This window comes from Cherax quadricarinatus, chromosome 59 (assembly GCF_038502225.1).
Source record: "Cherax quadricarinatus isolate ZL_2023a chromosome 59, ASM3850222v1, whole genome shotgun sequence".
Taxonomy (NCBI): domain Eukaryota; kingdom Metazoa; phylum Arthropoda; class Malacostraca; order Decapoda; family Parastacidae; genus Cherax; species Cherax quadricarinatus.
This window is the reverse complement of record NC_091350.1, coordinates 7,628,602-7,655,868: the sequence shown is the minus strand read 5'-3', so window position 1 is coordinate 7,655,868 and position 27,267 is coordinate 7,628,602. Positions and strand designations below refer to the sequence as shown.

At 47.5% G+C, this 27,267-nt stretch overlaps 1 protein-coding gene across 2 annotated transcripts in view; it reads right to left on the bottom strand.

Moving 5' to 3' along the window:
- Nucleotides 1-27,267, bottom strand: part of LOC128698710 (protogenin) — an 865,689-nt gene that overhangs the window by 216,238 nt on the left and 622,184 nt on the right. For both annotated transcript variants that reach the window (XM_070097691.1, XM_070097692.1), the window contains one exon: nt 1,625-1,730. In XM_070097691.1, coding sequence (XP_069953792.1) covers nt 1,625-1,730 — 106 coding nt within the window. The remainder of the gene's footprint in view (nt 1-1,624; nt 1,731-27,267) is intronic.

The window sequence follows — 27,267 nt, the reverse complement described above, 5'->3', positions numbered from 1 at the left end:
AGGACAACATCCAAGGTAACATCCAGGACAACATCCAAGGTAACATCCAGGACAACATCCAAGGTAACATCCATGACAACATCGTGTAAAGGAACTTGTATCGTTCTTTTAAAGTGTGAGCGGGGGGGGGATGGGGTCGGGGTGGTGTTGAGTAGGGTTCTTGGGAGGGGCGGGGCCTCGCGCGCACACACACACACACACACACACACACACACACACACACACACACAGTCCTTATTTGCAGATGATGTGAAGTTAATGAGGAGAATTAAATCAGATGCGGACCAGACAGGTCTACAAAGAGACCTGGACAAGCTGGATGCGTGGTCCAGCAACTGGCTCCTAGAATTTAACACCGCTAAATGCAAAGTCATGAAGATCGGAGAAGAGCAAAGAAGACTGCAGACAGAGTATAGGCTAGGAGGCCAAAGACTGCAAACCTCACTCAAGGAGAAAGATCTAGGAGTGAGTATAATACCGAGTACATCGCCAGAAGCACACATTAACCAGGTAACTGCTGCGACATATGGGCGCCGGGCAAACCTGAGAATAGCGTTCCGGTACCTCAGTAAGGAATCGTTCAAGACTTTATACACTGCGTACGTGAGGCCCATACTGGAGTACGCAGCACCAGTTCGGAACCCACACCTGGTCAAACACGTTCCAGAGCTAAGGGAAATATGTCCTACGGAGAAAGGTTAAGGGAAATCGATCTGACGACACTGGAGGACAGGAGGGCGAGGGGAGACATGATAACGACATACAAAATACTGCGTGGAATAGATAAGGTGGACAGAGACAGGATGTTCCACAAATGGGACACAGAAACAAGGGGTCACAATCGGAAGTTCAAGACTCAGATGAATCAAAGGGATGTTAGGAAGTCTTTCTTCAGCCACAGAGTTAAGAAGTGGAATAGTCTGGCAAGTGATGTAGTGGAGGCAGGAACCATACATAGTTTTAAGACGAGGTACGATAAAGCTTGTGGAGCAGGGAAAGGGAGGACCCAGTAGCGGTCAGTGAAGAGGCGGGACCAGGAGCTGAGTATCGACCCCTGCAACCACAATTAGGTGGGTACAATTAGGTGAGTATACACACACACACACACACACACTAATGACATCATCAACACCGCCCCGCTGATTGGTCCATCACAATAAGCTACAACAACAGTCAACAAAAAATACTGGAAGTGCAGTTCTCTAGAGGATTTATAACATTTCCTCTCAACTCCAGCTGTTCCTCTGGCGGACAGTGCCAGGATCAGTGCGCTGGCAGTGCTAGGGTCAGTGCGTTGGCAGTGCTAGGGTCAGTGCGTTGGCAGTGCTAGGGTCAGTGCGCTGGCAGTGCTAGGGTCAATGTGCGGGCAGTGCCAGGGTCAGTGTGCGTGCAGTGCCAGGGTCAGTACGCGGGCAGGGTCAGCGAGTGGATAGTGCCAGGGTCAGCAAGCGGACAGTGCCAGGGTCAGCAAATGGACAGTGCCAGGCTCTGCGGGCGACAAAGAACCTTGGAAACCAGTTGATCTGTGACTGGTTTCGAGACTGCCGCTACCTCGCTCCCCCGTAGCTGGGTGTGGTAGTTGCGTGGTCAAGCAAGCTACTGGTGTTGGTGGTGATGTACTTACTGGCTAGCCGGAGTTTGACGGGAGGACCAGTAATGACGCCCATGCGGGTAGTGACCAGGCACCTGTACTCCCCCTCGTCACTAGTACCTGACCGACGGTGAATCATCTGCAAGAAAAAACAAACTCATTAACTCACAATAAACGAGAACAACTTCGATACATCGCTGTAAACAATGTAATATGTACTCTAGTCTGTACTATAGTGTCTATATATAGGTGGTCTAGAGTACATATTACAGACAACAAGACCAACTGCCTTGTCTGAGACGGTAAACTGATGTGGATCACTCAACACAGGCAGTGGTCAAGGTTGGATCCTCCGCCCACTGTGTGGCAGAGGCACCTTACTCTGACACTCACAGTGCCACTCTCTTGTCTACCTGCGTAATCACACGACACTCATGACAATCCATTAAGAATAAAAAGGCACAATACTGAAACAATATACAAAATAACCCGCACATAGGAGAAAGACACTCGAATCATTAACTAGTTAATGGTTCGAGTCTGACCGGAACGCCGTCAAAAGTTTCTGCTATGCGCGGGTTATTTGTGTATGACAACCTGCATACATCTTCTGACGTACGTATTCTTGTACATCCTCCTCTGTGCTGAGCTACAGTACACGTTTCTGACGCACACTATCGCTAACTACTCTGATTAATATACCGAATATATATATATATATATATATATATATATATATATATATATATATATATATATATATATATATATATATATATATATATATATATATATACATTAATGTTCAAAGGCTTTACAATTAAGTCGTTGCTCCATTACCTAGAAACAGCGGTGACATCACCTCGTTGAAAAACGTACTTGCAAAGTTGTATTCCTTGCCAGATTTGCAAGAAATATACCCCGTGTATGTGTTGCAGTGCCACACACACAGGGTTAAGGTCATTGCTGGGCCCTTAGTAACCTTGCCTTGCATGTATGTCACACCATGAAACGGCGGACTGGCCGTCAGTCAGTAAGTTTATTTAAGTACAGGACACATAATTACAATTATCATACATAGTGTAAATTACCCAGGATAACCCCTCCCCCCCCAAAAAAAAAGTCAAAGTGGCTTATTGCCTATGATATCTATCAGATATAGACTACTGAGTGGTAGGAGAGAGAGTGAATTGTATAATGAGTTTTGTAAGTTGTGTTCTTCCCTACCCGCGAGCCATGTCTTGCAGATTAAGTCACATGCTCCCTTTGTATTTGAAGAAGTCTACTGTGTAGGCGAAAAGTTTTATCAATAAAGATACCCAACTGTTGCACATGTGTCTTAATCTTCAACTTGTCATTATTGTATACCATTTTCAACAAAGCCAAAGCCATGTCTTGAGTCCATCGCCTTAGTCTTGGAGATGGGCAGGAGCCACCTGCCTCTACCAGTGGTGCATCTCTTCACCAATTCGTCTGCTCTAAATAGTAGTTTTTCTCCTCTCTAGGGGCGAGGTTTTAACCATTACTGAACATAACGTAAACACATGAGCAAGATGCAACATTGCAACAGGCCTGCTGAACAGGACGTGAACATCCTAGAGATGAGGGGATCATCGCCCCCGTGTCCGGGTCCCACATCAGGCTCTCTTATGCCAACTCTACATACTACACAACCACATATTAAACACCCGCTTTATAATAACCTACACACAAAAATCACTACCATATATTTTATATAAACCCTAATTAATTCAGAGAATTCAGAAATATTCAAGAAATGTCAAAGTATTTTATCCACAGTGACATATTACCAAACATTCTGGAAAAATACCCTGACTCTACCCACTGTAAATAACACATAACAACTTATTATTTATTTTTTTTACAAGCATTCCTTGCTAAAATATAAGGTAATATTTTTGTAATAATTTTTTGTGACTTAAATAATGGTTTCATAAATAACTCATCAAGATTTTAACCAGTTATCAACAAGTCTCAGCTCCTGGTCTTCCCTCTTAACTTGCCAAGAACCTAATTTACTCCTTGTCTCGTGGGCTTCGCCATACTTAGTGTTAATAGTATGTATGAAGCCTGACTTAACTACCACTACTTTCAGGTCATTCCACTTCCTGAGATCTGTTTCATGTGTGTCAAATTTCCAACTTGAAAAAATGGCAAATGTCACCCCATATATAAAAACAGGGGAATAAACAGGAGACCTTGAATTGTGTTTCTAATGTGCATATTGTCGAAAGTTTCTTTTAGAGAAGACAGCAAGGATATTGAGGCACTAGGAGAGATGATAATTCTCCACAGAAAACCAACATGGATTTAGTGATGGACAACCTTGTCTTGCAAATTTGCTGGAGTTCTATATGACAGACACACGAACATGAAACAAGATAGATCTTGGCGGACCGCCTCTTCTTGTACTGAAGAAAAGCATTTGATGCGGATCAAATCAGAAATTAGAGGAGTGGGTAGGGTTAAAAGGTAGAGTTTTCCAGTGAGTCAGAGTACCCGACTGCAGAGAATGAGAGTAACATTAAGGAACGAGGCATCTGGATGGGAGAAGGTAACGAATGGGATCCTGCAAGGATCACTGCTAGGACCACTACTGTTTCTAATGTATTAATGTCATTGATCCATGAGAAGGGATTGAGTTGTGTGTCACTTTCCGAATATAAAACTAATGAGGAAAAATAAAAGCACAAGTTAGTAATAAACTTCAGGAAGACCTTAACAGAGTACAGATGTAGTCAAACAAGTGGTTTCTTGAGTTCAACCCCAACACATGCAAGGTCATGCGAATTGGAAACGGTGAGGGCAGACTGCACACACAATAAAACATGGGCAGAGAGAATTATCATTATTATTATTATTATTATTATTATTATTATTAAAAAGAAGCCTTAAACCCGGGGAGAGAAGCTGCAAATATCAGAGTGAAAAGAACCTGTAAGTGAATATAACACCAAACATACTACCATGAAATATAAACAATATAACATCAGCATCATATGGAAGATTAACAAACCTCAGAGTAGTAGCGTTAGGTTAATCGTTGAGTACGCAGCCCCAACATGGTGCCCACATCTGATCAAGAATGTGAAAAGTTGAAACGGTCTAAACATTCGCAATAAAGCCAGTATCAGAATTGACTCTGGTAGACGGAAGCAAGGGAAACATGATTACGACATACAAAATCTTAAGTGGACTTGATAGGACCGATAAAGTGTCTTACCGTACGAGAATTAGGATCAAGGGGACACATCTTGATGGAAGCTGAAGAAAGTGTTGTAAGGAAGTATTTCATTAGTCTCGAGGGGGAGGGGGAGTTTAGCGCTTACTTTTAATTATAGTGATAATTTAGTCTGAAGAGTGAGATAGTGGAGGACACAAACTCAATACACAGTTTCAAAAACAGATATGATAAAGCTCAAGAAGTCATAAATTACTGATATCGATCAAACTGGTCTAGGAGGCCGGGCCAGGAGCTGAGTCTTGACCCCCTGTAAACAAACCTCGGTGAATGCAACTCAGTGAGTACCCACAAACACAGTACGAGCGTACAGTGTTGATCACGTCTACATCATGTTCTGTAGTGTTATTAATACGTGCGTGGTGGACGCTGCACCACACCTGCGTGGTGGACGCTGCACCACACCTGCGTGGTGGACGCTGCACCACACCTGCGTGGTGGACGCTGCACCACACCTGCGTGGTGGACGCTGCACCACACAACCTGCGTGGTGGACGCTGCACCACACAACCTGCGTGGTGGACGCTGCACCACACAACCTGCGTGGTGGACGCTGCACCACACAACCTGCGTGGTGGACGCTGCACCACACAACCTGCGTGGTGGACGCTGCACCACACAACCTGCGTGGTGGACGCTGCACCACACAACCTGCGTGGTGGACGCTGCACCACAACCTGCGTGGTGGACGCTGCACCACACAACCTGCGTGGTGGACGCTGCACCACACAACCTGCGTGGTGGACACTGCACCACACCTGCGTGGTGGACGCTGCACCACAACCTGCGTGGTGGACGCTGCACCACACAACCTGCGTGGTGGACGCTGCACCACACAGCCTGCATGGTGGACGCTGCACCACACAACCTGCGTGGTGGACGCTGCACCACACAACCTGCGTGGTGGACGCTGCACCACACAACCTGCGTGGTGGACGCTGCACCACACAACCTGCGTGGTGGACGCTGCACCACACAACCTGCGTGGTGGACGCTGCACCACACAACCTGCGTGGTGGGCGCTGCACCACACAACCTGCGTGGTGGACGCTGCACCACACAACCTGCGTGGTGGACGCTGCACCACACAACCTGCGTGGTGGACGCTGCACCACACAACCTGCGTGGTGGACGCTGCACCACACCTGCGTGGTGGACGCTGCACCACACAACTTACGTGGACGCTGCACCACACAACCTGCGTGATGGACGCTGCACTACACAACCTGCGTGGTGGACGTTGCACCACACAACCTGCGTGGTGGATGCTGCATCACACAATCTGCGTGGTGGACGCTGCTCCACACAATCTGAGTGGTGGACGCTGCACCACACAACCTGTGTGGTGGACGCTGCACCACACAAACTGCGTGGTGGACGCTGCACCACACAAACTGCGTGGTGGACGCTGCATCACACAACCTGCGTGGTGGACGCTGCACCACACAACCTGCGTGGTGGACGCTGCACCACACAACCTGCGTGGTGGACGCTGCATCACACAACCTGCGTGGTGGACGCTGCACCACACAGCCTGCGTGGTTTACGCTGCATCACACAACCTGCGTGGTGGACGCTGCATCACACAACCTGTGTGGTGTACGCTGCACCACACAATCTCCATGGTGGACGCTGCACCACACAACTTGTGTTGTGGACGCTGCACCACACAACCTGTGTGGTGGACGTTGCACCACACAACCTGCGTGGTGGACGCTGCACCACAACCTGCGTGGTGGACGCTGCACCACACAACCTGCGTGGTGGACGCTGCACCACACAACCTGCGTGGTGGACGCTGCACCACACAACCTGCGTGGTGGACGCTGCACCACACAACCTGCATGGTGGACGCTGCACCACACAACTTGTGTTGTGGACGGTGCACCACACAACCTGCGTGGTGGACGCTGCACCACAACCTGCGTGGTGGACGCTGTACCACACAACTTGCGTGGTGGACGCTGCATCACACAACCTGCGTGGTGGACGCTGCACCACACAACCTGCGTGGTGGACGCTGCACCACACAACCTGTGTGGTGGACGCTGCACCACACAACCTGCGTGGTGGACGCTGCACCACACAACTTGTGTTGTGGACGCTGCACCACACAACCTGCGTGGTGGACGCTGCACCACACAACCTGCGTGGTGGACGCTGCACCACACAACCTGCGTGGTGGACGCTGCACCACACAACCTGCGTGGTGGACGCTGCACCACACAACCGGCGTGGTGGACGCTGCATCACACAACCTGTGTGGTGGACGCTGCACCACACAACCTGCGTGGTGGACGCTGCACCACACAACCTGCGTGATGGACGCTGCACCATACAACCTGCGTGGTGGACGCTGCATCACACAACCTGCGTGGTGGACGCTGCACCACACAACCTGCGTGATGGACGCTGCACCATACAACCTGCGTGGTGGACGCTGCATCACACAACCTGCGTGGTGGACGCTGCACCACACAACCTGCGTGGTGGACGCTGCACCACACAACCTGCGTGGTGGATGCTGCACCACACAACCTGCGTGGTGAACGCTGCACCACACAACCTGCGTGATGGACGCTGCACCACACAACCTGCGTGGTGGACGCTGCACCATACAACCTGCGTGGTGAACGCTGCACCACACAACCTGCGTGATGGACGCTGCACCACACAACCTGCGTGGTGGACGCTGCACCACACAACCTGCGTGGTGAACGCTGCACCACACAACCTGCGTGATGGACGCTGCACCACACAACCTGCGTGGTGGACGCTGCACCACACAACCTGCGTGGTGAACGCTGCACCACACAACCTGCGTGATGGACGCTGCACCATACAACCTGCGTGGTGGACGCTGCACCACACAACCTGCGTGGTGGACGCTGCACCACACAACCTGCGTGATGGACGCTGCACCACACAACCTGCGCGATGGACGCTGCACCATACAACGTACGTCTACCTGGAGGGCATTCCGGGGATCAACGCCCCCGCTGCCCGGTCAACGACCAGGTCTCCCGGTGGATCAGGGCCTGATCAACGAGGCTGTTACTGCTGGCCGCACGCAATCCAACGTACGAACCACAGCCCGGCTGTGGAATTTCCTGTACTAACAGCTAGAATTACTTGTACTAATAGCTGTAATTTCGTGTACTAGAGCCATGTTAACCTGGGTTGTGGAAGACATCGTTCCATAAATCACTTACAGTTATAACAGAGCACGCCATGTTACTGGCCTCTATCTTTTTTATTTTTTTGCTAATGCTTAAATGCCTCTAGTGTTTTATCTATGTCCAAACTATTCTTATTTGCTCTTCTGCCTTGTTGGTTCTAATATAACAACCTAAGTTTTAATATAGCATTTGCAAGTGTCCAACTCCGGCGCCGAGTACACGGGCATGCTGCTGCTGGTGACGCCTTGGTTACCTTACATTACGTTACCTTACATTAGGTTACGTTAGGTTACGTTAGGTTACGTTACGTTAGGTTAGGTTAGGATACGTTAGGTTAGGTTACGTTAGGTTACGTTAGGTTCGCCAGGAAACAGGACAAGTGTTTCCTGACGAGGGTCTTAAGTCATATGATGATCCACAGCTGGAGATTTTGGTCATCTGACCGAGGCCTTCAGCTGGCTTACCCCTCCACCCTTTTAAAAATTATGGTTATAATTATAACCATTTTTTTTGTGTTGATAGGCTGTGTGCAGTATGCAGTGTGCAGTGTGCTGTGTGCTGTGTGCAGTGTGCAGTGTGTGCAGTGTGGTGTGCAGTGTGCAGTGTGTTGTGTGCTGTGTGCAGTGTGCTGTGTGCAGTGTGCAGTGTGCTGTGTGCAGTGTGCTGTGTGCTGTGTGCAGTGTGCTGTGTGCTGTGTGCAGTGTGCTGTGTGCAGTGTGCTGTGTGCAGTGTGCTGTGTGCTGTGTGCTGTGTGCAGTGTGCTGTGTGCTGTGTGCTGTGTGCTGTGTGCTGTGTGCAGTGTGCTGTGTGCAGTGTGCTGTGTGCAGTGTGCTGTGTGCAGTGTGCTGTGTGCAGTGTGCTGTGTGCTGTGTGCAGTGTGCAGTGTGTGCAGTGTGGTGTGCAGTGTGCAGTGTGTTGTGTGCTGTGTGCAGTGTGCTGTGTGCAGTGTGCTGTGTGCTGTGTGCAGTGTGCTGTGTGCTGTGTGCAGTGTGCTGTGTGCAGTGTGCTGTGTGCAGTGTGCTGTGTGCTGTGTGCAGTGTGCTGTGTGCTGTGTGCAGTGTGCTGTGTGCAGTGTGCTGTGTGCAGTGTGCAGTGTGGTGTGCAGTGTGCAGTGTGTGTGCTGTGTGCAGTGTGCTGTGTGCAGTGTGCTGTGTGCTATGTGCAGTGTGCTGTGTGCTGTGTGCAGTGTGCTGTGTGCAGTGTGCAGTGTGTTGTGTGCTGTGTGCAGTGTGCTGTGTGCAGTGTGCTGTGTGCAGTGTGCAGTGTGTTGTGTGCTGTGTGCAGTGTGCTGTGTGCAGTGTGCTGTGTGCAGTGTGCAGTGTGTTGTGTGCTGTGTGCTGTGTGCTGTGTGCAGTGTGCTGTGTGCAGTGTGCAGTGTGTTGTGTGCTGTGTGCAGTGTGCTGTGTGCAGTGTGCAGTGTGCAGTGTGCAGTGTGCAGTGTGCAGTGTGTTGTGTGCTGTGTGCAGTGTGCTGTGTGCAGTGTGCTGTGTGCAGTGTGTTGTGTGCTGTGTGCAGTGTCCTGTGTGCAGTGTGCTGTGTGCAGTGTGCTGTGTGCAGTGTGCTGAGTGCAGTGTGCTGTGTGCAGTGTGCTGTGTGCAGTGTGCGGTGTGCAGTGTGCAGTGTGCTGTGTGCTGTGTGCAGTGTGCTGTGTGCAGTGTGCAGTGTGCAGTGTGCTGTGTGCAGTGTGCTGTGTGCAGTGTGCTGTGTGCAGTGTGCAGTGTGCTGTGTGCAGTGTGCTGTGTGCTGTGTGCAGTGTGCAGTGTGCTGTGTGCAGTGTGCTGTGTGCTGTGTGCAGTGTGCAGTGTGCAGTGTGCAGTGTGCTGTGTGCTGTGTGCAGTGTGCTGTGTGCAGTGTGCAGTGTGCAGTGTGCAGTGTGCGGTGTGCAGTGTGCAGTGTGCTGTGTGCAGTGTGCAGTGTGCTGTGTGCAGTGTGCAGTGTGCTGTGTGCAGTGTGCAGTGTGCACTGTGCAGTGTGCTGTGTGCTGTGTGCGGTGTGCTGTGTGCGGTGTGCTGTGTGCAGTGTGCAGTGTGCTGTGTGCTGTGTGCAGTGTGCAGTGTGCTGTGTGCAGTGTGCAGTGTGCAGTGTGCTGTGTGCAGTGTGCAGTGTGCTGTGTGCTGTGTGCAGTGTGCTGTGTGCAGTGTGCTGTGTGCAGTGTGCAGTGTGCTGTGTGCAGTGTGCAGTGTGCAGTGTGCTGTGTGCTGTGTGCAGTGTGCTGTGTGCAGTGTGCAGTGTGCAGTGTGCTGTGTGCAGTGTGCTGTGTGCAGTGTGCTGTGTGCAGTGTGCAGTGTGCAGTGTGCTGTGTGCAGTGTGCTGTGTGCAGTGTGCTGTGTGCAGTGTGCTGTGTGCAGTGTGCTGTGTGCAGTGTGCAGTGTGCAGTGTGCAGTGTGCTGTGTGCAGTGTGCAGTGTGCAGTGTGCTGTGTGCAGTGTGCAGTGTGCTGTGTGCAGTGTGCAGTGTGCTGTGTGCTGTGTGCAGTGTGCTGTGTGCAGTGTGCAGTGTGCAGTGTGCTGTGTGCAGTGTGCAGTGTGCAGTGTACTGTGTGTTGTGTGCAGTGTGCTGTGTGCAGTGTGCTGTGTGCAGTGTGCTGTGTGCAGTGTGCTGTGTGCAGTGTGCTGTGTGCAGTGTGCAGTGTGCAGTGTGCTGTGTGCAGTGTGCAGTGTGCAGTGTGCAGTGTGCTGTGTGCAGTGTGCAGTGTGCAGTGTGCAGTGTGCAGTGTGCTGTGTGCAGTGTGCAGTGTGCAGTGTGCAGTGTGCTGTGTGCTGTGTGCAGTGTGCAGTGTGCAGTGTGCTGTGTGCAGTGTGCAGTGTGCAGTGTGCTGTGTGCAGTGTGCTGCGTGCAGTGTGCTGCGTGCAGTGTGCAGTGTGCTGTGTGCAGTGTGCAGTGTGCAGTGTGCTGTGTGCAGTGTGCTGTGTGCAGTGTGCAGTGTGCAGTGTGCAGTGTGCTGTGTGCAGTGTGCAGTGTGCAGTGTGCAGTGTGCTGTGTGCTGTGTGCTGTGTGCAGTGTGCTGTGTGCAGTGTGCTGTGTGCTGTGTGCAGTGTGCTGTGTGCAGTGTGCTGTGTGCAGTGTGCAGTGTGCTGTGTGCAGTGTGCTGTGTGTAGTGTGCTGTGTGCAGTGTGCAGTGTGCAGTGTGCTGTGTGCTGTGTGCAGTGTGCAGTGTGCTGTGTGCTGTGTGCAGTGTGCTGTGTGCAGTGTGCAGTGTGCTGTGTGCAGTGTGCTGTGTGCAGTGTGCTGTGTGCAGTGTGCAGTGTGCTGTGTGCTGTGTGCAGTGTGCAGTGTGCTGTGTGCAGTGTGCTGTGTGCAGTGTGCTGTGTGCTGTGTGCAGTGTGCTGTGTGCTGTGTGCTGTGTGCTGTGTGCAGTGTGCAGTGTGCTGTGTGCTGTGTGCAGTGTGCAGTGTGCTGTGTGCTGTGTGCAGTGTGGGCAGCGTTCCTGAAGAAAATGAAGTGTGTAACCCGTGTGCTGTCGACTGAAATGTTGAACGTGGATTGAAATGTTGAGCGTGGATTGAAATGTTGAACGTGGATTGAAATGTTCAACGTGGATTGAAATGCTGAGCATGGATTGAAATGCTGAGCGTGGATTGAAATGTTCAACGTGGATTGAAATGTTGAGCGTGGATTGAAATGTTGAACGTGGATTGAAATGTTGAACGTGGATTGAAATGTTGAACGTGGATTGAAATGTTGAACGTGGATTGAAATGTTCAACGTGGATTGAAATGTTCAACGTGGATTGAAATGTTGAGCATGGATTGAAATGCTGAGCATGGATTGAAATGTTGAACGTGGATTGAAATGTTGAATGTGGATTGAAATGTTCAACGTGGATTGAAATGTTCAACGTGGATTGAAATGTTGAGCATGGATTGAAATGTTGAACGTGGATTGAAATGTTGAACGTGGATTGAAATGTTGAACGTGGATTGAAATGTTGAACGTGGATTGAAATGTTGAACGTGGATTGAAATGTTGAACGTGGATTGAAATGTTCAACGTGGATTGAAATGTTCAACGTGGATTGAAATGTTGAGCATGGATTGAAATGCTGAGCATGGATTGAAATGTTGAACGTGGATTGAAATGTTGAGCATGGATTGAAATGCTGAGCGTGGATTGAAATGCTGAGCATGGATTGAAATGTTGAACGTGGATTGAAATGTTGAACGTGGATTGAAATGCTGGGCGTGGATTGAAATGCTGAGCGTGGATTGAAATGCTGAGCATGGATTGAAATGCTGAGCATGGATTGAAATGCTGAGCGTGGATTGAAATGCTGAGCATGGATTGAAATGCTGAGCGTGGATTGAAATGCTGAGCGTGGATTGAAATGCTGAGCATGGATTGAAATGCTGACCATGGATTGAAATGCTGAGCGTGGATTGAAATGCTGAGCGTGGATTGAAATGCTGAGCGTGGATTGAAATGCTGAGCGTGGATTGAAATGCTGAGCATGGATTGAAATGCTGAGCGTGGATTGAAATGCTGAGCGTGGATTGAAATGCTGACCATGGATTGAAATGCTGAGCATGGATTGAAATGCTGACCATGGATTGAAATGCTGAGCATGGATTGAAATGCTGAGCGTGGATTGAAATGCTGAGCGTGGATTGAAATGCTGACCATGGATTGAAATGCTGAGCGTGGATTGAAATGCTGAGCGTGGATTGAAATGCTGAGCGTGGATTGAAATGCTGAGCGTGGATTGAAATGCTGAGCATGGATTGAAATGCTGAGCATGGATTGAAATGCTGACCGTGGATTGAAATGCTGAGCGTGGATTGAAATGCTGAGCATGGATTGAAATGTTGAACGTGGATTGAAATGCTGAGCGTGGATTGAAATGCTGAGCATGGATTGAAATGTTGAACGTGGATTGAAATGCTGACCATGGATTGAAATGCTGAGCATGGATTGAAATGCTGAGCATGGATTGAAATGCTGAGCGTGGATTGAAATGCTGAGCATGGATTGAAATGCTGAGCGTGGATTGAAATGCTGACCATGGATTGAAATGCTGAGCATGGATTGAAATGCTGAGCGTGGATTGAAATGCTGAGCATGGATTGAAATGTTGAACGTGGATTGAAATGCTGAGCATGGATTGAAATGTTGAGCGTGGATTGAAATGCTGAGCGTGGATTGAAATGCTGAGCATGGATTGAAATGTTGAACGTGGATTGAAATGCTGAGCATGGATTGAAATGTTGAACGTGGATTGAAATGCTGAGCATGGATTGAAATGCTGAGCATGGATTGAAATGCTGAGCATGGATTGAAATGTTCAGCGTGGATTGAAATGCTGAGCGTGGATTGAAATGCTGAGCATGGATTGAAATGCTGAGCATGGATTGAAATGTTGAGCGTGGATTGAAATGCTGAGCGTGGATTGAAATGCTGAGCGTGGATTGGAATGCTGAGCGTGGATTGAAATGCTGAGCGTGGATTGAAATGCTGAGCGTGGATTGAAATGCTGAGCATGGATTGAAATGCTGAGCATGGATTGAAATGCTGAGCGTGGATTGAAATGCTGAGCATGGATTGGAATGCTGACCATGGATTGAAATGCTGAGCGTGGATTGAAATGCTGAGCGTGGATTGAAATGCTGAGCGTGGATTGAAATGCTAAGCGTGGATTGAAATGCTGACCATGGATTGAAATGCTGAGCGTGGATTGAAATGCTGAGCGTGGATTGAAATGCTGAGCGTGGATTGAAATGCTGAGCGTGGATTGAAATGCTGAGCATGGATTGAAATGCTGAGCATGGATTGAAATGCTGAGCGTGGATTGAAATGCTGAGCGTGGATTGAAATGCTGAGCATGGATTGAAATGCTGAGCATGGATTGAAATGCTGAGCGTGGATTGAAATGCTGACCATGGATTGAAATGCTGAGCGTGGATTGAAATGCTGACCATGGATTGAAATGCTGAGCGTGGATTGAAATGCTGAGCGTGGATTGAAATGCTGAGCATGGATTGAAATGCTGAGCATGGATTGAAATGCTGAGCATGGATTGAAATGCTGAGCGTGGATTGAAATGCTGAGCATGGATTGAAATGCTGAGCATGGATTGAAATGCTGAGCATGGATTGAAATGCTGAGCATGGATTGAAATGCTGAGCGTGGATTGAAATGCTGAGCGTGGATTGAAATGCTGAGCGTGGATTGAAATGCTGAGCATGGATTGAAATGCTGAGCGTGGATTGAAATGCTGAGCATGGATTGAAATGCTGAGCGTGGATTGAAATGCTGAGCATGGATTGAAATGCTGAGCGTGGATTGGATTTAAACTCCTTCAGAATTTCATTCATTTTGAATTTACTGGTGAAGTGTAAATCTCTGTACCAGCGACTGTCATCTTATGACCCCTGGTGACCCAACACTGACCCCTGGTGACCCAACACTGACCCCTGGTGACCCAACACTGACCCCTGGTGACCCAACACTGACCCCTGGTGACCCAACACTGACCCCTGGTGACCCAACACTGACCCCTGGTGACTCAACACTGACCCCTGGTGACCCAACACTGACCCCTGGTGACCCAACACTGACCCCTGGTGACCCAACACTGACCCCTGGTGACCCAACACTGACCCCTGGTGACTCAACACTCACCCCTGGTGACTCAACACTCACCCCTGGTGGCCAAACACTGACCCCTGGTGACTCAACACTCACCCCTGGTGACCCAACACTCACCCCTGGTGACCCAACACCCCTCACACCAGGCGAGATGGAGACAGACACACACACACACCAGTGAAGAGGCGGGGGCCAGGAGCTATCACTCGACCCCTGCAACCTCAACTAGGTGAGTACAACTAGGCGAGTACACACACACACACACAGATGTATGATAAAGCTCACGGTTCAGGGAGAGTGACCTAGTAGCGACCAGTGAAGAGGCGGGGCCAGGTGCTAGGACTCGACCCCTGCAACCTCAACTAGGAGAGTACACACACACACGTACACATACACACTCTTTTTCTCTCACACACACACTGTTGACCTGCGGCCCAAAGAGCGTGACCGCAGCCACCGCAAAAGGTAGCCCGCAAGCCGCACTACCAGGGTACACCAGTGATCACTTGACACCTCACACCTCTGAAACCAGTTGTGGAGCACCACACTACTGTCACCTTCCCCTCGCAGTACACCAACCACCACCACCACCCCCACCGCCGCCGCTGCTGCTGCTGCTGCTGCTGCTGCTGCTGCTGCTGCAGGAGCAGTTGCTAACACCTGCAGCTGTATAAACCAACAGCACATACTGTCATTCTCACGTTACACCCTTCTGCTGCAACAGCCTGGTTAATCAAGTCATTTAGCCAGGATTCCCAGTCTGGGAGCGGTGAAGTAAAGGTAACCTACCCACTACCAGCAGGGGGTAACTTACCCACCACCAGTAGTGGGTACCCTACCCTATGATATGGCCTTGGATGCACTGGAAGAAAATCAGAATGCAGATGTAATATACACAGACTTTGCAAAAGCATTTGACAAATGCGATCATGGCGTAATAGCGCACAAAATATGTGCTAAAGGAATAACTGGGAAAGTGGGGAGATGGATCTTCAACTTCCTAACAAATCGAACACAGAGTAGTGGTCAACAGAGTTAAATCGGAGGCTGCCATAGTGAAGAGCTCTGTTCCACAAGGCACAGTACTCGGCCCCATCTTATTCCTCATCCTCATATCAGACATAGACAGAGATATACGTCACAGCACCGTATCATCCTTTGCGGATGATACTAGGATCTGCATGAGGCTGCCATCTGCTGAGGACGCGATTAACCTCCAAGAAGATATAAACAAAGTTTTCCAGTGGGCAACGGTAAACAATATGATGTTCAATGAGGACAAATTCCAACTACTCCGTTATGGAAAACTGGAGGAGATAATAACAAGAACAGAGTATACTACTGACTCCGGCCATACAACAGAGCGAAAAAATAATGTAAGGGACCTGGGAGTAGTAATGTCTGAGGATCTCACTTTCAAGGATCACAACAGTGCCACGATCGCACGTGCAAAGAAAATGATAGGATGGATAATGAGAACTTTCAAAACGAGAGATGCCAAGCCAATGATGATCCTTTTCATATCACTTGTTCTCTCTAGGCTGGAATACTGCTGTACATTAACATCTCCATTCAAAGCAGGTGAAATTGCAGATCTAGAGAGTGTACAGAGATCCTTTACTGCACGTATAAGTTCTGTCAAGCACCTTAACTACTGGGAACGCTTGGAAGCACTTGACTTGTACTCGTTGGAACGCAGGAGAGAGAGATATATCATAATCTACACTTGGAAAATCTTGGAAGGAATGGTCCCAAATCTGCACACAGAAATCACTCCCTACGAAAGTAAAAGACTGGGCAGGCGATGCAAAATGCCGCCAATAAAAAGTAGGGGCGCCATTGGTACACTAAGGGAAAACACCATAAGTGTCCGGTGCCCAAGAGTGTTCAACAGCCTCCCATCAAGCATTAGGGGAATTACCAATAACCCCCTGGCTGCCTTCAAGAGAGAGCTGGACAGATACCTAAAGTCAGTGCCGGATCAGCCGGCTTGTGGCTCGTACGTTGGACTGCATGCGGCCAGCAGTAACAGCCTGGTTGATCAGGCCCTGATCCACCGGGAAGCCTGGTCATGGACCGGGCCGCGGGGGCGTTGATCCCCGGAATAACCTCCAGGTAACCAGGTAACCTACTACCAGCAGTGCGTAACCTACCCACCACAAGCAGTGGGTAACTTACCCTCCACCAGCAGTGGGTCCTTACCCACCACCAGCAGTGGGTAACTTACCCACCACAAGCAGTGGGTAACTTACCCTCCACCAGCAGTGGGTCCTTACCCACCACCAGCAGTGGGTAACTTACCCACCACAAGCAGTGGGTAACTTACCCACCACCAGCAATGGGTAACTTACCCACTACCAAAAAGAACTCTACGATCATCACCACCCATGTTTTATGAGTCGCACTATGATAATAATAATAATAATAATAATAATAATATAATTTCGCGGGTTGACGGAGTTAATTGTTCTTACTTACACCCATACACTCGTTTACACCCATACACTCGTTGACACCCATACACTCGTTTACACCCATACACTCGTTTACACCCATACACTCGTTTACACCCATACACTCGTTGACACCCATACACTCGTTCACACCCATACACTCGTTTACACCCATACACTCGTTTACACCCATACACTCGTTTACACCCATACACTCGTTTACACCCATACACTCGTTTACACCCATACACTCGTTTACACCCATACACTCGTTTACACCCATACACTCGTTTACACCCATACACTCGTTGACACCCATACACTCGTTCACACCCATACACTCGTTTACACCCATACACTCGTTTACACCCATACACTCGTTTACACCCATACACTCGTTTACACCCATACACTCGTTTACACCCATACACTCGTTTACACCCATACACTCGTTGACACCCATACACTCGTTTACACCCATACACTCGTTTACACCCATACACTCGTTTACACCCATACACTCGTTTACACCCATACACTCGTTCACACCCATACACTCGTTTACACCCACACACTCGTTTACACCCATACACTCGTTTACACCCATACACTCGTTTACACCCATACACTCGTTTACACCCATACACTCGTTTACACCCATACACTCGTTGACACCCATACACTCGTTTACACCCATACACTCGTTTACACCCATACACTCGTTTACACCCATACACTCGTTGACACCCATACACTCGTTCACACCCATACACTCGTTTACACCCATACACTCGTTTACACCCATACACTCGTTTACACCCATACACTCGTTTACACCCACAAACTCGTTTACACCCATACACTCGTTTACACCCATACACTCGTTTACACCCACAAACTCGTTTACACCCATACACTCGTTTACACCCACACACTCATAAGAACATAAGAAAGGAGGAACACTGCAGCAGGCCTGTTGGCCCATACTAGGCAGGTCCTTTACAATTCATCCCACTAACAAACATTTGACCAACCCAATTTTCAATGCTACCCAAGAAATAAGCTCTGATGTGCAAGTCCCACTCAAATCCAACCCCTCCCACTCATATACTTATCCAACCTAAATTTGAAACTACCCAAAATCCCAGCCTCAATAACCCAACTAGGTAGACTGTTCCACTCATCAACTACCCTATTTCCAAACCAATACTTTCCTATGTCCTTTCTAAATCTAAACTTATCTAATTTAAATCCATTACTGCGGGTTCTCTCTTGGAGAGATATCCTCAAGACCTTGTTAATATCCCCTTTATTAATACCTATCTTCCACTTATACACTTCGATCAGGTCTCCCCTCATTCTTCGTCTAACAAGTGAATGTAACTTAAGAGTCTTCAATCTTTCTTCATAAGGAAGATTTCTAATACTATGTATTAATTTAGTCATCCTACGCTGAATGTTTTCTAACGAATTTATGTCCATTTTGTAATATGGAGACCAGAACTGAGCTGCATAATCTAGGTGAGGCCTTACTAATGATGTATAAAGCTGCAGTATGACCTCTGGACTTCTGTTGCTTACACTTCTTGATATAAATCCCAGTAATCTATTTGCCTTATTACGTACGCACACTCGTTTACACCCACACACTCGTTTACACCCATACACTCGTTTACACCCACACACTCGTTTACACCCACACACTCGTTCACACCCATACACTCGTTTACACCCACACACTCGTTCACACCCACACACTCGTTTACACCCATACACTCGTTTATACCCACACACTCGTTCACACCCATACACTCGTTTACACCCACACACTCGTTCACACCCACACACTCGTTCACACCCATACACTCGTTTACACCCACACACTCGTTTACACCCATACACTCGTTCACACCCACACACTCGTTCACACCCATACACTCGTTTACACCCACACACTCGTTCACACTCACACACTCGTTCACACCCATACACTCGTTTACACCCACACACTCGTTTATACCCACACACTCGTTCACACCCATACACTCGTTTACACCCAAACACTCGTTTACACCCACACACTCGTTCACACCCACACACTCGTTCACACCCAAACACTCGTTTACACCCACACACTCGTTCACACCCACACACTCGTTCACACCCAAACACTCGTTCACACCCGCACACTCGTTTACACCCACACACTCGTTCACACCCATACACTCGTTTACACCCATACACTCGTTTACACCCACACACTCGTTCACACCCATACACTCGTTTACACCCACACACTCGTTTATACCCACACACTCGTTCACACTCATACACTCGTTTACACCCACACACTCGTTTACACCCACACACTCGTTCACACCCACACACTCGTTCACACCCATACACTCGTTTACACCCACACACTCGTTTGCACCCACACACTCGTTCACACCCACACACTCGTTTACACCCATACACTCGTTTACACCCATACACTCGTTCACATCCATACACTCGTTTACACCCACACACTCGTTCACACCCATACACTCGTTTACACCCACACACTCGTTTACACCTACACACCCGTTCACACCCATACACTCGTTCACACCCACACTCGTTTACACCCACACACTCGTTTACACCCACACACTCGTTCACACCCACACACTCGTTCACACCCATACACTCGTTTACACCCACACACTCGTTTACACCCATACACTCGTTTACACCCACACACTCGTTTACACCCACACACTCGTTCACACCCACACACTCGTTCACACCCATACACTCGTTTACACCCACACACTCGTTTACACCCACACACTCGTTCACACCCACACACTCGTTCACACCCATACACTCGTTTACACCCACACACTCGTTTACACCCATACACTCGTTTACACCCACACACTCGTTCACACCCACACACTCGTTCACGCCCGCACACTCGTTTACACCCACACACTCGTTTACACCCATACACTCGTTTACACCCACACACTCGTTCACACCCATACACTCGTTTACACCCATACACTCGTTTACACCCACACACTCGTTCACACTCATACACTCGTTTACACCCACACACTCGTTCACACCCGCACACTCGTTTACACCCATACACTCGTTCACACCCACACACTCGTTCACACCCACACACTCGTTCACACCCATACACTCGTTTACACCCACACACTCGTTTACACCCGCACACTCGTTCACACCCACACACTCGTTCACACACATACACTCGTTTACACCCACACACTCGTTTACACCCACACACTCGTTTACACCCACACACTCGTTCACACCCACACACTCGTTCACACCCGCACACTCGTTCACACACATACACTCGTTTACACCCACACACTCGTTTACACCCACACACTCGTTCACACCCACACACTCGTTTACACCCACACACTCGTTCACACCCATACACTCGTTTACACCCACACACTCGTTTACACCCACACACTCGTTCACACCCATACACTCGTTTACACCCACACACTCGTTTACACCCACACACTCGTTCACACCCACACACTCGTTCACACCCATACACTCGTTTACACCCACACACTCGTTTACACCCACACACTCGTTCACACCCATACACTCGTTTACACCCACACACTCGTTTACACCCACACACTCGTTTACACCCACACACTCGTTCACACCAATACACTCGCTTACACCCACACACTCGTTCACACCAATACACTCGTTTACACCCACACACTCGTTTACACCCACACACTCGTTCACACCAATACACTCGTTCACACCCACACACTCGTTCACACCAATACACTCGTTTACACCCACACACTCGTTTACACCCACACACTCGTTCACACCAATACACTCGTTTACACCCACACACTCGTTCACACCAATACACTCGTTTACACCCACACACTCGTTCACACCCATACACTCGTTTACACCCACACACTCGTTCACACCCACACACTCGTTCACACCAATACACTCGTTTACACCCACACACTCGTTCACACCAATACACTCGTTTACACCCACACACTCGTTCACACCCATACACTCGTTTACACCCACACACTCGTTCACACCAATACACTCGTTTACACCCACACACTCGTTCACACCCATACACTCGTTTACACCCACACACTCGTTCACACCCATACACTCGTTTACACCCACACACTCGTTTACACCCACACACTCGTTCACACCAATACACTCGTTTACACCCACACACTCGTTCACACCCACACACTCGTTCACACCAATACACTCGTTTAAACCCACACGTTTACACCCACACACTCGTTCACACCCACACACTCGTTTACACCCAAACACTCGTTTATACCCACACACTCGTTCACACCCATACACTCGTTTACACCCACACACTCGTTCACACCCATACACTCGTTTACACCCACACACTCGTTCACACCCACACACTCGTTCACTATACACTCGTTTACACCCACACACTCGTTCACACCCATACACTCGTTTACACCCACACACTCGTTCACACCCACACACTCTTTTACACCAACACACGTTCACACCCATACACTCGTTTCCACCCACACACTCGTTTACACCCACACACTCGTTCACACCCACACACTCGTTCACACCAATACACTCGTTTACACCCACACACTCGTTCACACCCATACACTCGTTTACACCCACACACTCGTTCACACCCACACACTCGTTCACTATACACTCGTTTACACCCACACACTCGTTCACACCCATACACTCGTTTACACCCACACACTCGTTCACACCAATACTCTTTTACACACACTCGTTCACACCCATACACTCGTTTACACCCACACACTCGTTCACACCCACACACTCGTTCACACCCATACACTCGTTTACACCCACACACTCGTTCACACCCACACACTCGTTTACACCCACACACTCTTTTACACCCACACACGTTCACACCCATACACTCGTTTCCACCCACACACTCGTTTACACCCACACACTCGTTCACACCCACACACTCGTTCACACCAATACACTCGTTTACACCCACACACTCGTTCACACCCATACACTCGTTTACACCCACACACTCGTTCACACCCACATACTCGTTTACACCCATACACTCGTTTATACCCACACACTCGTTCACACCCATACACTCGTTTACACCCACACACTCGTTCACACCCACACACTCGTTCACACCTATACACTCGTTGACACCCACACACTCGTTCACACCCATACACTCGTTTACACCCACACACTCGTTCACACCCACACACTCGTTCACACCAATACACTCGTTCACACCCACACACTCGTTCACACCCATACACTCGTTTACACCCACACACTCGTTCACACCCACACACTCGTTCACACCCATACACTCGTTTACACTCACACACTCGTTCACACCCACACACTCGTTCACACCCACACACTCGTTCACACCCATACACTCGTTTACACCCACACACTCGTTCACATCCACACTCGTTTACAACCACACACTAGTTTACACCCACACACTCGTTTATACCCACACACTCGCTTACACCCACACACTCGTTTTCAACCACACTCGTTTATACCCACACACTCGTTCACACCCACACGTTTACACCCACACACTCGTTTACACCCACACTCGTTTACACACACACACTCGTTTACACCCACACTCGTTTATACCCACACTCGTTTATACCCACACACTCGCTTACACCCACACACTCGCTTACACCCACACACTCGCTTACACCCACACACTCGTTTACATCCGCACACTAGTTTGCACCCACACTAGTTTACACCCACACACTCGCTTACACCCACACACTCGTTTACACCCACACACTCGTTTACACCCACACACTCGTTTTATATCCGGTTGTTAAATATGATTGTTCCCTGGTATTATATCCGGTTAAATATGATTGTTCCCTGGTATTACATCCAGCTGTTAAATATGATTGTTCCCTGGTATTACATCCAGCTGTTAAATATGATTGTTCCCTGGTATTACATCCAGCTGTTAAATATGACTGTTCCCTGGTATTACATCCAGCTGTTAAATATGATTGTTCCCTGGTATTACATCCAGCTGTTAAATATGATTGTTCCCTGGTATTACATCCAGCTGTTAAATATGATTGTTCCCTGGTATTACATCCAGCTGTTAAATATGACTGTTCCCTGGTATTACATCCAGCTGTTAAATATGATTGTTCCCTGGTATTACATCCAGCTGTTAAATATGATTGTTCCCTGGTATTACATCCAGCTGTTAAATATGATTGTTCCCTGGTATTACATCCAGCTGTTAAATATGATTGTTCCCTGGTATTACATCCAGCTGTTAAATATGATTGTTCCCTGGTATTACATCCAGCTGTTAAATATGACTGTTCCCTGGTATTACATCCAGCTGTTAAATATGATTGTTCCCTGGTATTACATCCAGCTGTTAAATATGATTGTTCCCTGGTATTACATCCAGCTGTTAAATATGATTGTTCCCTGGTATTACATCCAGCTGTTAAATATGATTGTTCCCTGGTATTACATCCAGCTGTTAAATATGATTGTTCCCTGGTATTACATCCAGCTGTTAAATATGATTATTCCCTGGTATTACATCCAGCTGTTAAATATGATTGTTCCCTGGTATTACATCCGGCTGTTAAATATGATTGTTCCCTGGTATTACATCCGGCTGTTAAATATGATTTTTCCCTGGTATTACATCCGGCTGTTACATATGATTGTTCCCTGGTATTACATCCGTCTGTTAAATATGATTGTTCCATGGTATTATATCTGGTTGTTAAAGATGATTGTTCCCTGGTATTACATCCAGTTGTTAAATATGATTGTTCCCTGGTATTATATCTGGTTGTTAAATATTATTGTTCCCTGGTATTATATCCGGTTGTTAAATATGATTGTTCCCTGGTATTATATCTGGTTGTTAAATATTATTGTTCCCTGGTATTATATCCAGTTGTTAAATATGACTGTTCCCTGGTATTATATCCAGTTGTTAAATATGACTGTTCCCTGGTATTATATCCAGTTGTTAAATATGACTGTTCCCTGGTATTATATCTGGTTGTTAAATATTATTGTTCCCTGGTATTATATCCAGTTGTTAAATATGACTGTTCCCTGGTATTATATCTGGTTGTTAAATATTATTGTTCCCTGGTATTATATCCAGTTGTTAAATATGACTGTTCCCTGGTATTATATCCAGTTGTTAAATATGACTGTTCCCTGGTATTATATCTGGTTGTTAAATATGACTGTTCCCTGGTATTATATCCAGTTGTTAAATATGACTGTTCCCTGGTATTATATCCAGTTGTTAAATATGACTGTTCCCTGGTATTATATCTGGTTGTTAAATATTATTGTTCCCTGGTATTATATCCAGTTGTTAAATATGACTGTTCCCTGGTATTATATCTGGTTGTTAAATATTATTGTTCCTTGGTATTATATCTTGTTGTTAAATATTATTGTTCCCTGGTATTATATCCAGTTGTTAAAGATGATTGTTCCCTGGTATTATATCCAGTTGTTAAAGATGATTGTTCCCTGGTATTATATCTGGTTGTTAAATATTATTGTTCCTTGGTATTATATCTTGTTGTTAAATATTATTGTTCCTTGGTATTATATCTTGTTGTTAAATATTATTGTTCCTTGGTATTATATCTGGTTGTTAAAGATGATTGTTCCCTGGTATTATATCTGGTTGTTAAATATTATTGTTCCTTGGTATTATATCTGGTTGTTAAATATTATTGTTCCCTGGTATTATATCTGGTTGTTAAATATTATTGTTCCTTGGTATTATATCTGGTTGTTAAATATTATTGTTCCTTGGTATTATATCTGGTTGTTAAAGATGATTGTTCCCTGGTATTACCTGAAGTTTACCTGGAGAGAGTTCCGGGGGCCAACGCACCCGCGGCCCGGTCTGTGAACAGGCCTCCTGGTGGATCAGTGCCCGATCAACCAGGCTGTTACTGCTAGCTGCACGCAATCCAACGTACGAGCCACACCCCGGCTGGTCAGGTACCGACTTTAGGTACCTGGGGTCTATTGGTAATCCCCCTTATGTAAGCTGGGAGGCAGTTGAACAGTCTCGGGCCCCTGGCACTTATTGTATTGTCTCTTAACGTGCTAGTGACACCCCTGCTTTTCATTGGTGGGATGTTGCATCGTCTGCCGAGTCTTTTGCTTTCATTGTGAGTGATTTTCGTGTGCAAGTTCGGTACTAGTCCCTCTAGGATTTTCCAGGTGTATATAATCATGTATCTCTCCCGCCTGCGTTCCAGGGAGTACAGGTTCAGGAAATTCAAGCGCTCCCAGTAATTGAGGTGTTTTATCTCCGTTATGCGCGCTGTGAAGGTTCTCTGTAAATTTTCTAGGTCAGCAATTTCACCTGCCTTGAAAGGTGCTGTTAGTGTGCAGCAATATTCCAGCCTAGATAGAACAAGTGACCTGAAGAGTGTCATCATGGGCTTGGCATCCCTAGTTTTGAAGGTTCTCATTATCCATCCTGTTATTTTTCTAGAAGCTGCGATTGATACAATGTTATGGTCCTTGAAGGTGAGATCCTCCGACATGATCACTCCCAGGTCTTTGACGTTGGTTTTTCGTTCTATTTTGTGGAAGGAATTTTTGTACTCTGATGAAGTTTTAATTTCCTCATGTTTACCATATCTGAGTAATTGAAATTTCTCATCGTTTAACTTCATATTGTTTTCTGCAGCCCACTGAAAGATTTGGTTGATGTCCGCCTGGAGCCTTGCAGTGTCTGCAATGGAAGACACTGTCATGCAGATTCGGGTGTCATCTGCAAAAGAAGACACGGTGCTGTGGCTGACATCCTTGTCTATGTTAGATATGAGGATGAGGAACAAGATGCGAGCGAGTACTGTGCCTTGTGGAAGAGAGCTTTTCACCGTAGCCGCCTCAGACTTTACTCTGTTGACTACTACTCTGTGTGTTCTGTTTGTGAAGAAATTATAGATCCATCTACCAACTTTTCCTGTTATTCCTTTAACACGCATTTTGTGCGCTATTACACCATGGTCACACTTGTCGAAGGCTTTTGCAAAGTCTGTATATATTACATCTGCATTCTTTTTGTCTTCTAGTGCATCAAGGACCTTGTCGTAGTGATCCAATAGTTGAGACAGACAGGAGCGACCTGTTCTAAACCCATGTTGCCCTGGGTTGTGTAACTGATGGGTTTCTAGATGGGTGGCGATCTTGCTTCTTAGGACCCTTTCAAAGAGTTTTATGATATGGGATGTTAGTGCTATCGGTCTGTAGTTCTTTGCTATTGCTTTACTGCCCCCTTTGTGGAGCGGGGCTATGTCTGTTGTTTATAGTAACTGTGGGACGACCCCCGTGTCCATGCTCCCTCTCCATAGGATGGTAAAAGCTCGTGATAGGGGCTTCTTGCAGTTCTTGATGAACACGGAGTTCCATGAGTCTGGCCCTGGGGCAGAGTGCATGGGCATGTCATTTATCGCTTGTTCGAAGAAATTTAGCATCAGGATAACATCAGATAGGCTTGTGTTAACCAAATTCCGTGGCTCTCCCATAAAAAATTAATTTTGATCTTCGATTCTCAGTCTGGTTAGTGGCTTGCTAAAAACTGAGTCATATTGGGATTTGAGTAGCTCACTCATTTCCTTGCTGTCATCTGTGTAAGACCCATCTTGTTTAAGTAGGGGTCCAATACTGGATGTTGTTCTCGACTTTGATTTGGCATAAGAAAAGAAATACTGTGGGTTTCTTTCAATTTCATTTATGGCTTTTAGTTCTTTCCGCGATTCCTGACTCCTATAAGATTCCTTTAGCTTAAGTTCGATGTTTGCTATTTCTCTGACCTGTGTCTCCCTACGCATTTCAGATATATTGACCTCTTTTAGCTGCTCTGTTATTCTTTTCCGTCGCCTGTAAATGAAGCGCCTGTCTCTTTCTATTTTACATCTACTCCTCCTTTTTCTTAAAGGAGTAAGCCTTGAGCATACATCAAGTGCCAGAGAGTTAATCTGTTCTAGGCATAAGTTGGGGTTTGTGTTGCTTAGTTTATCTTCCCAGCTTATATCATTTAGGACTT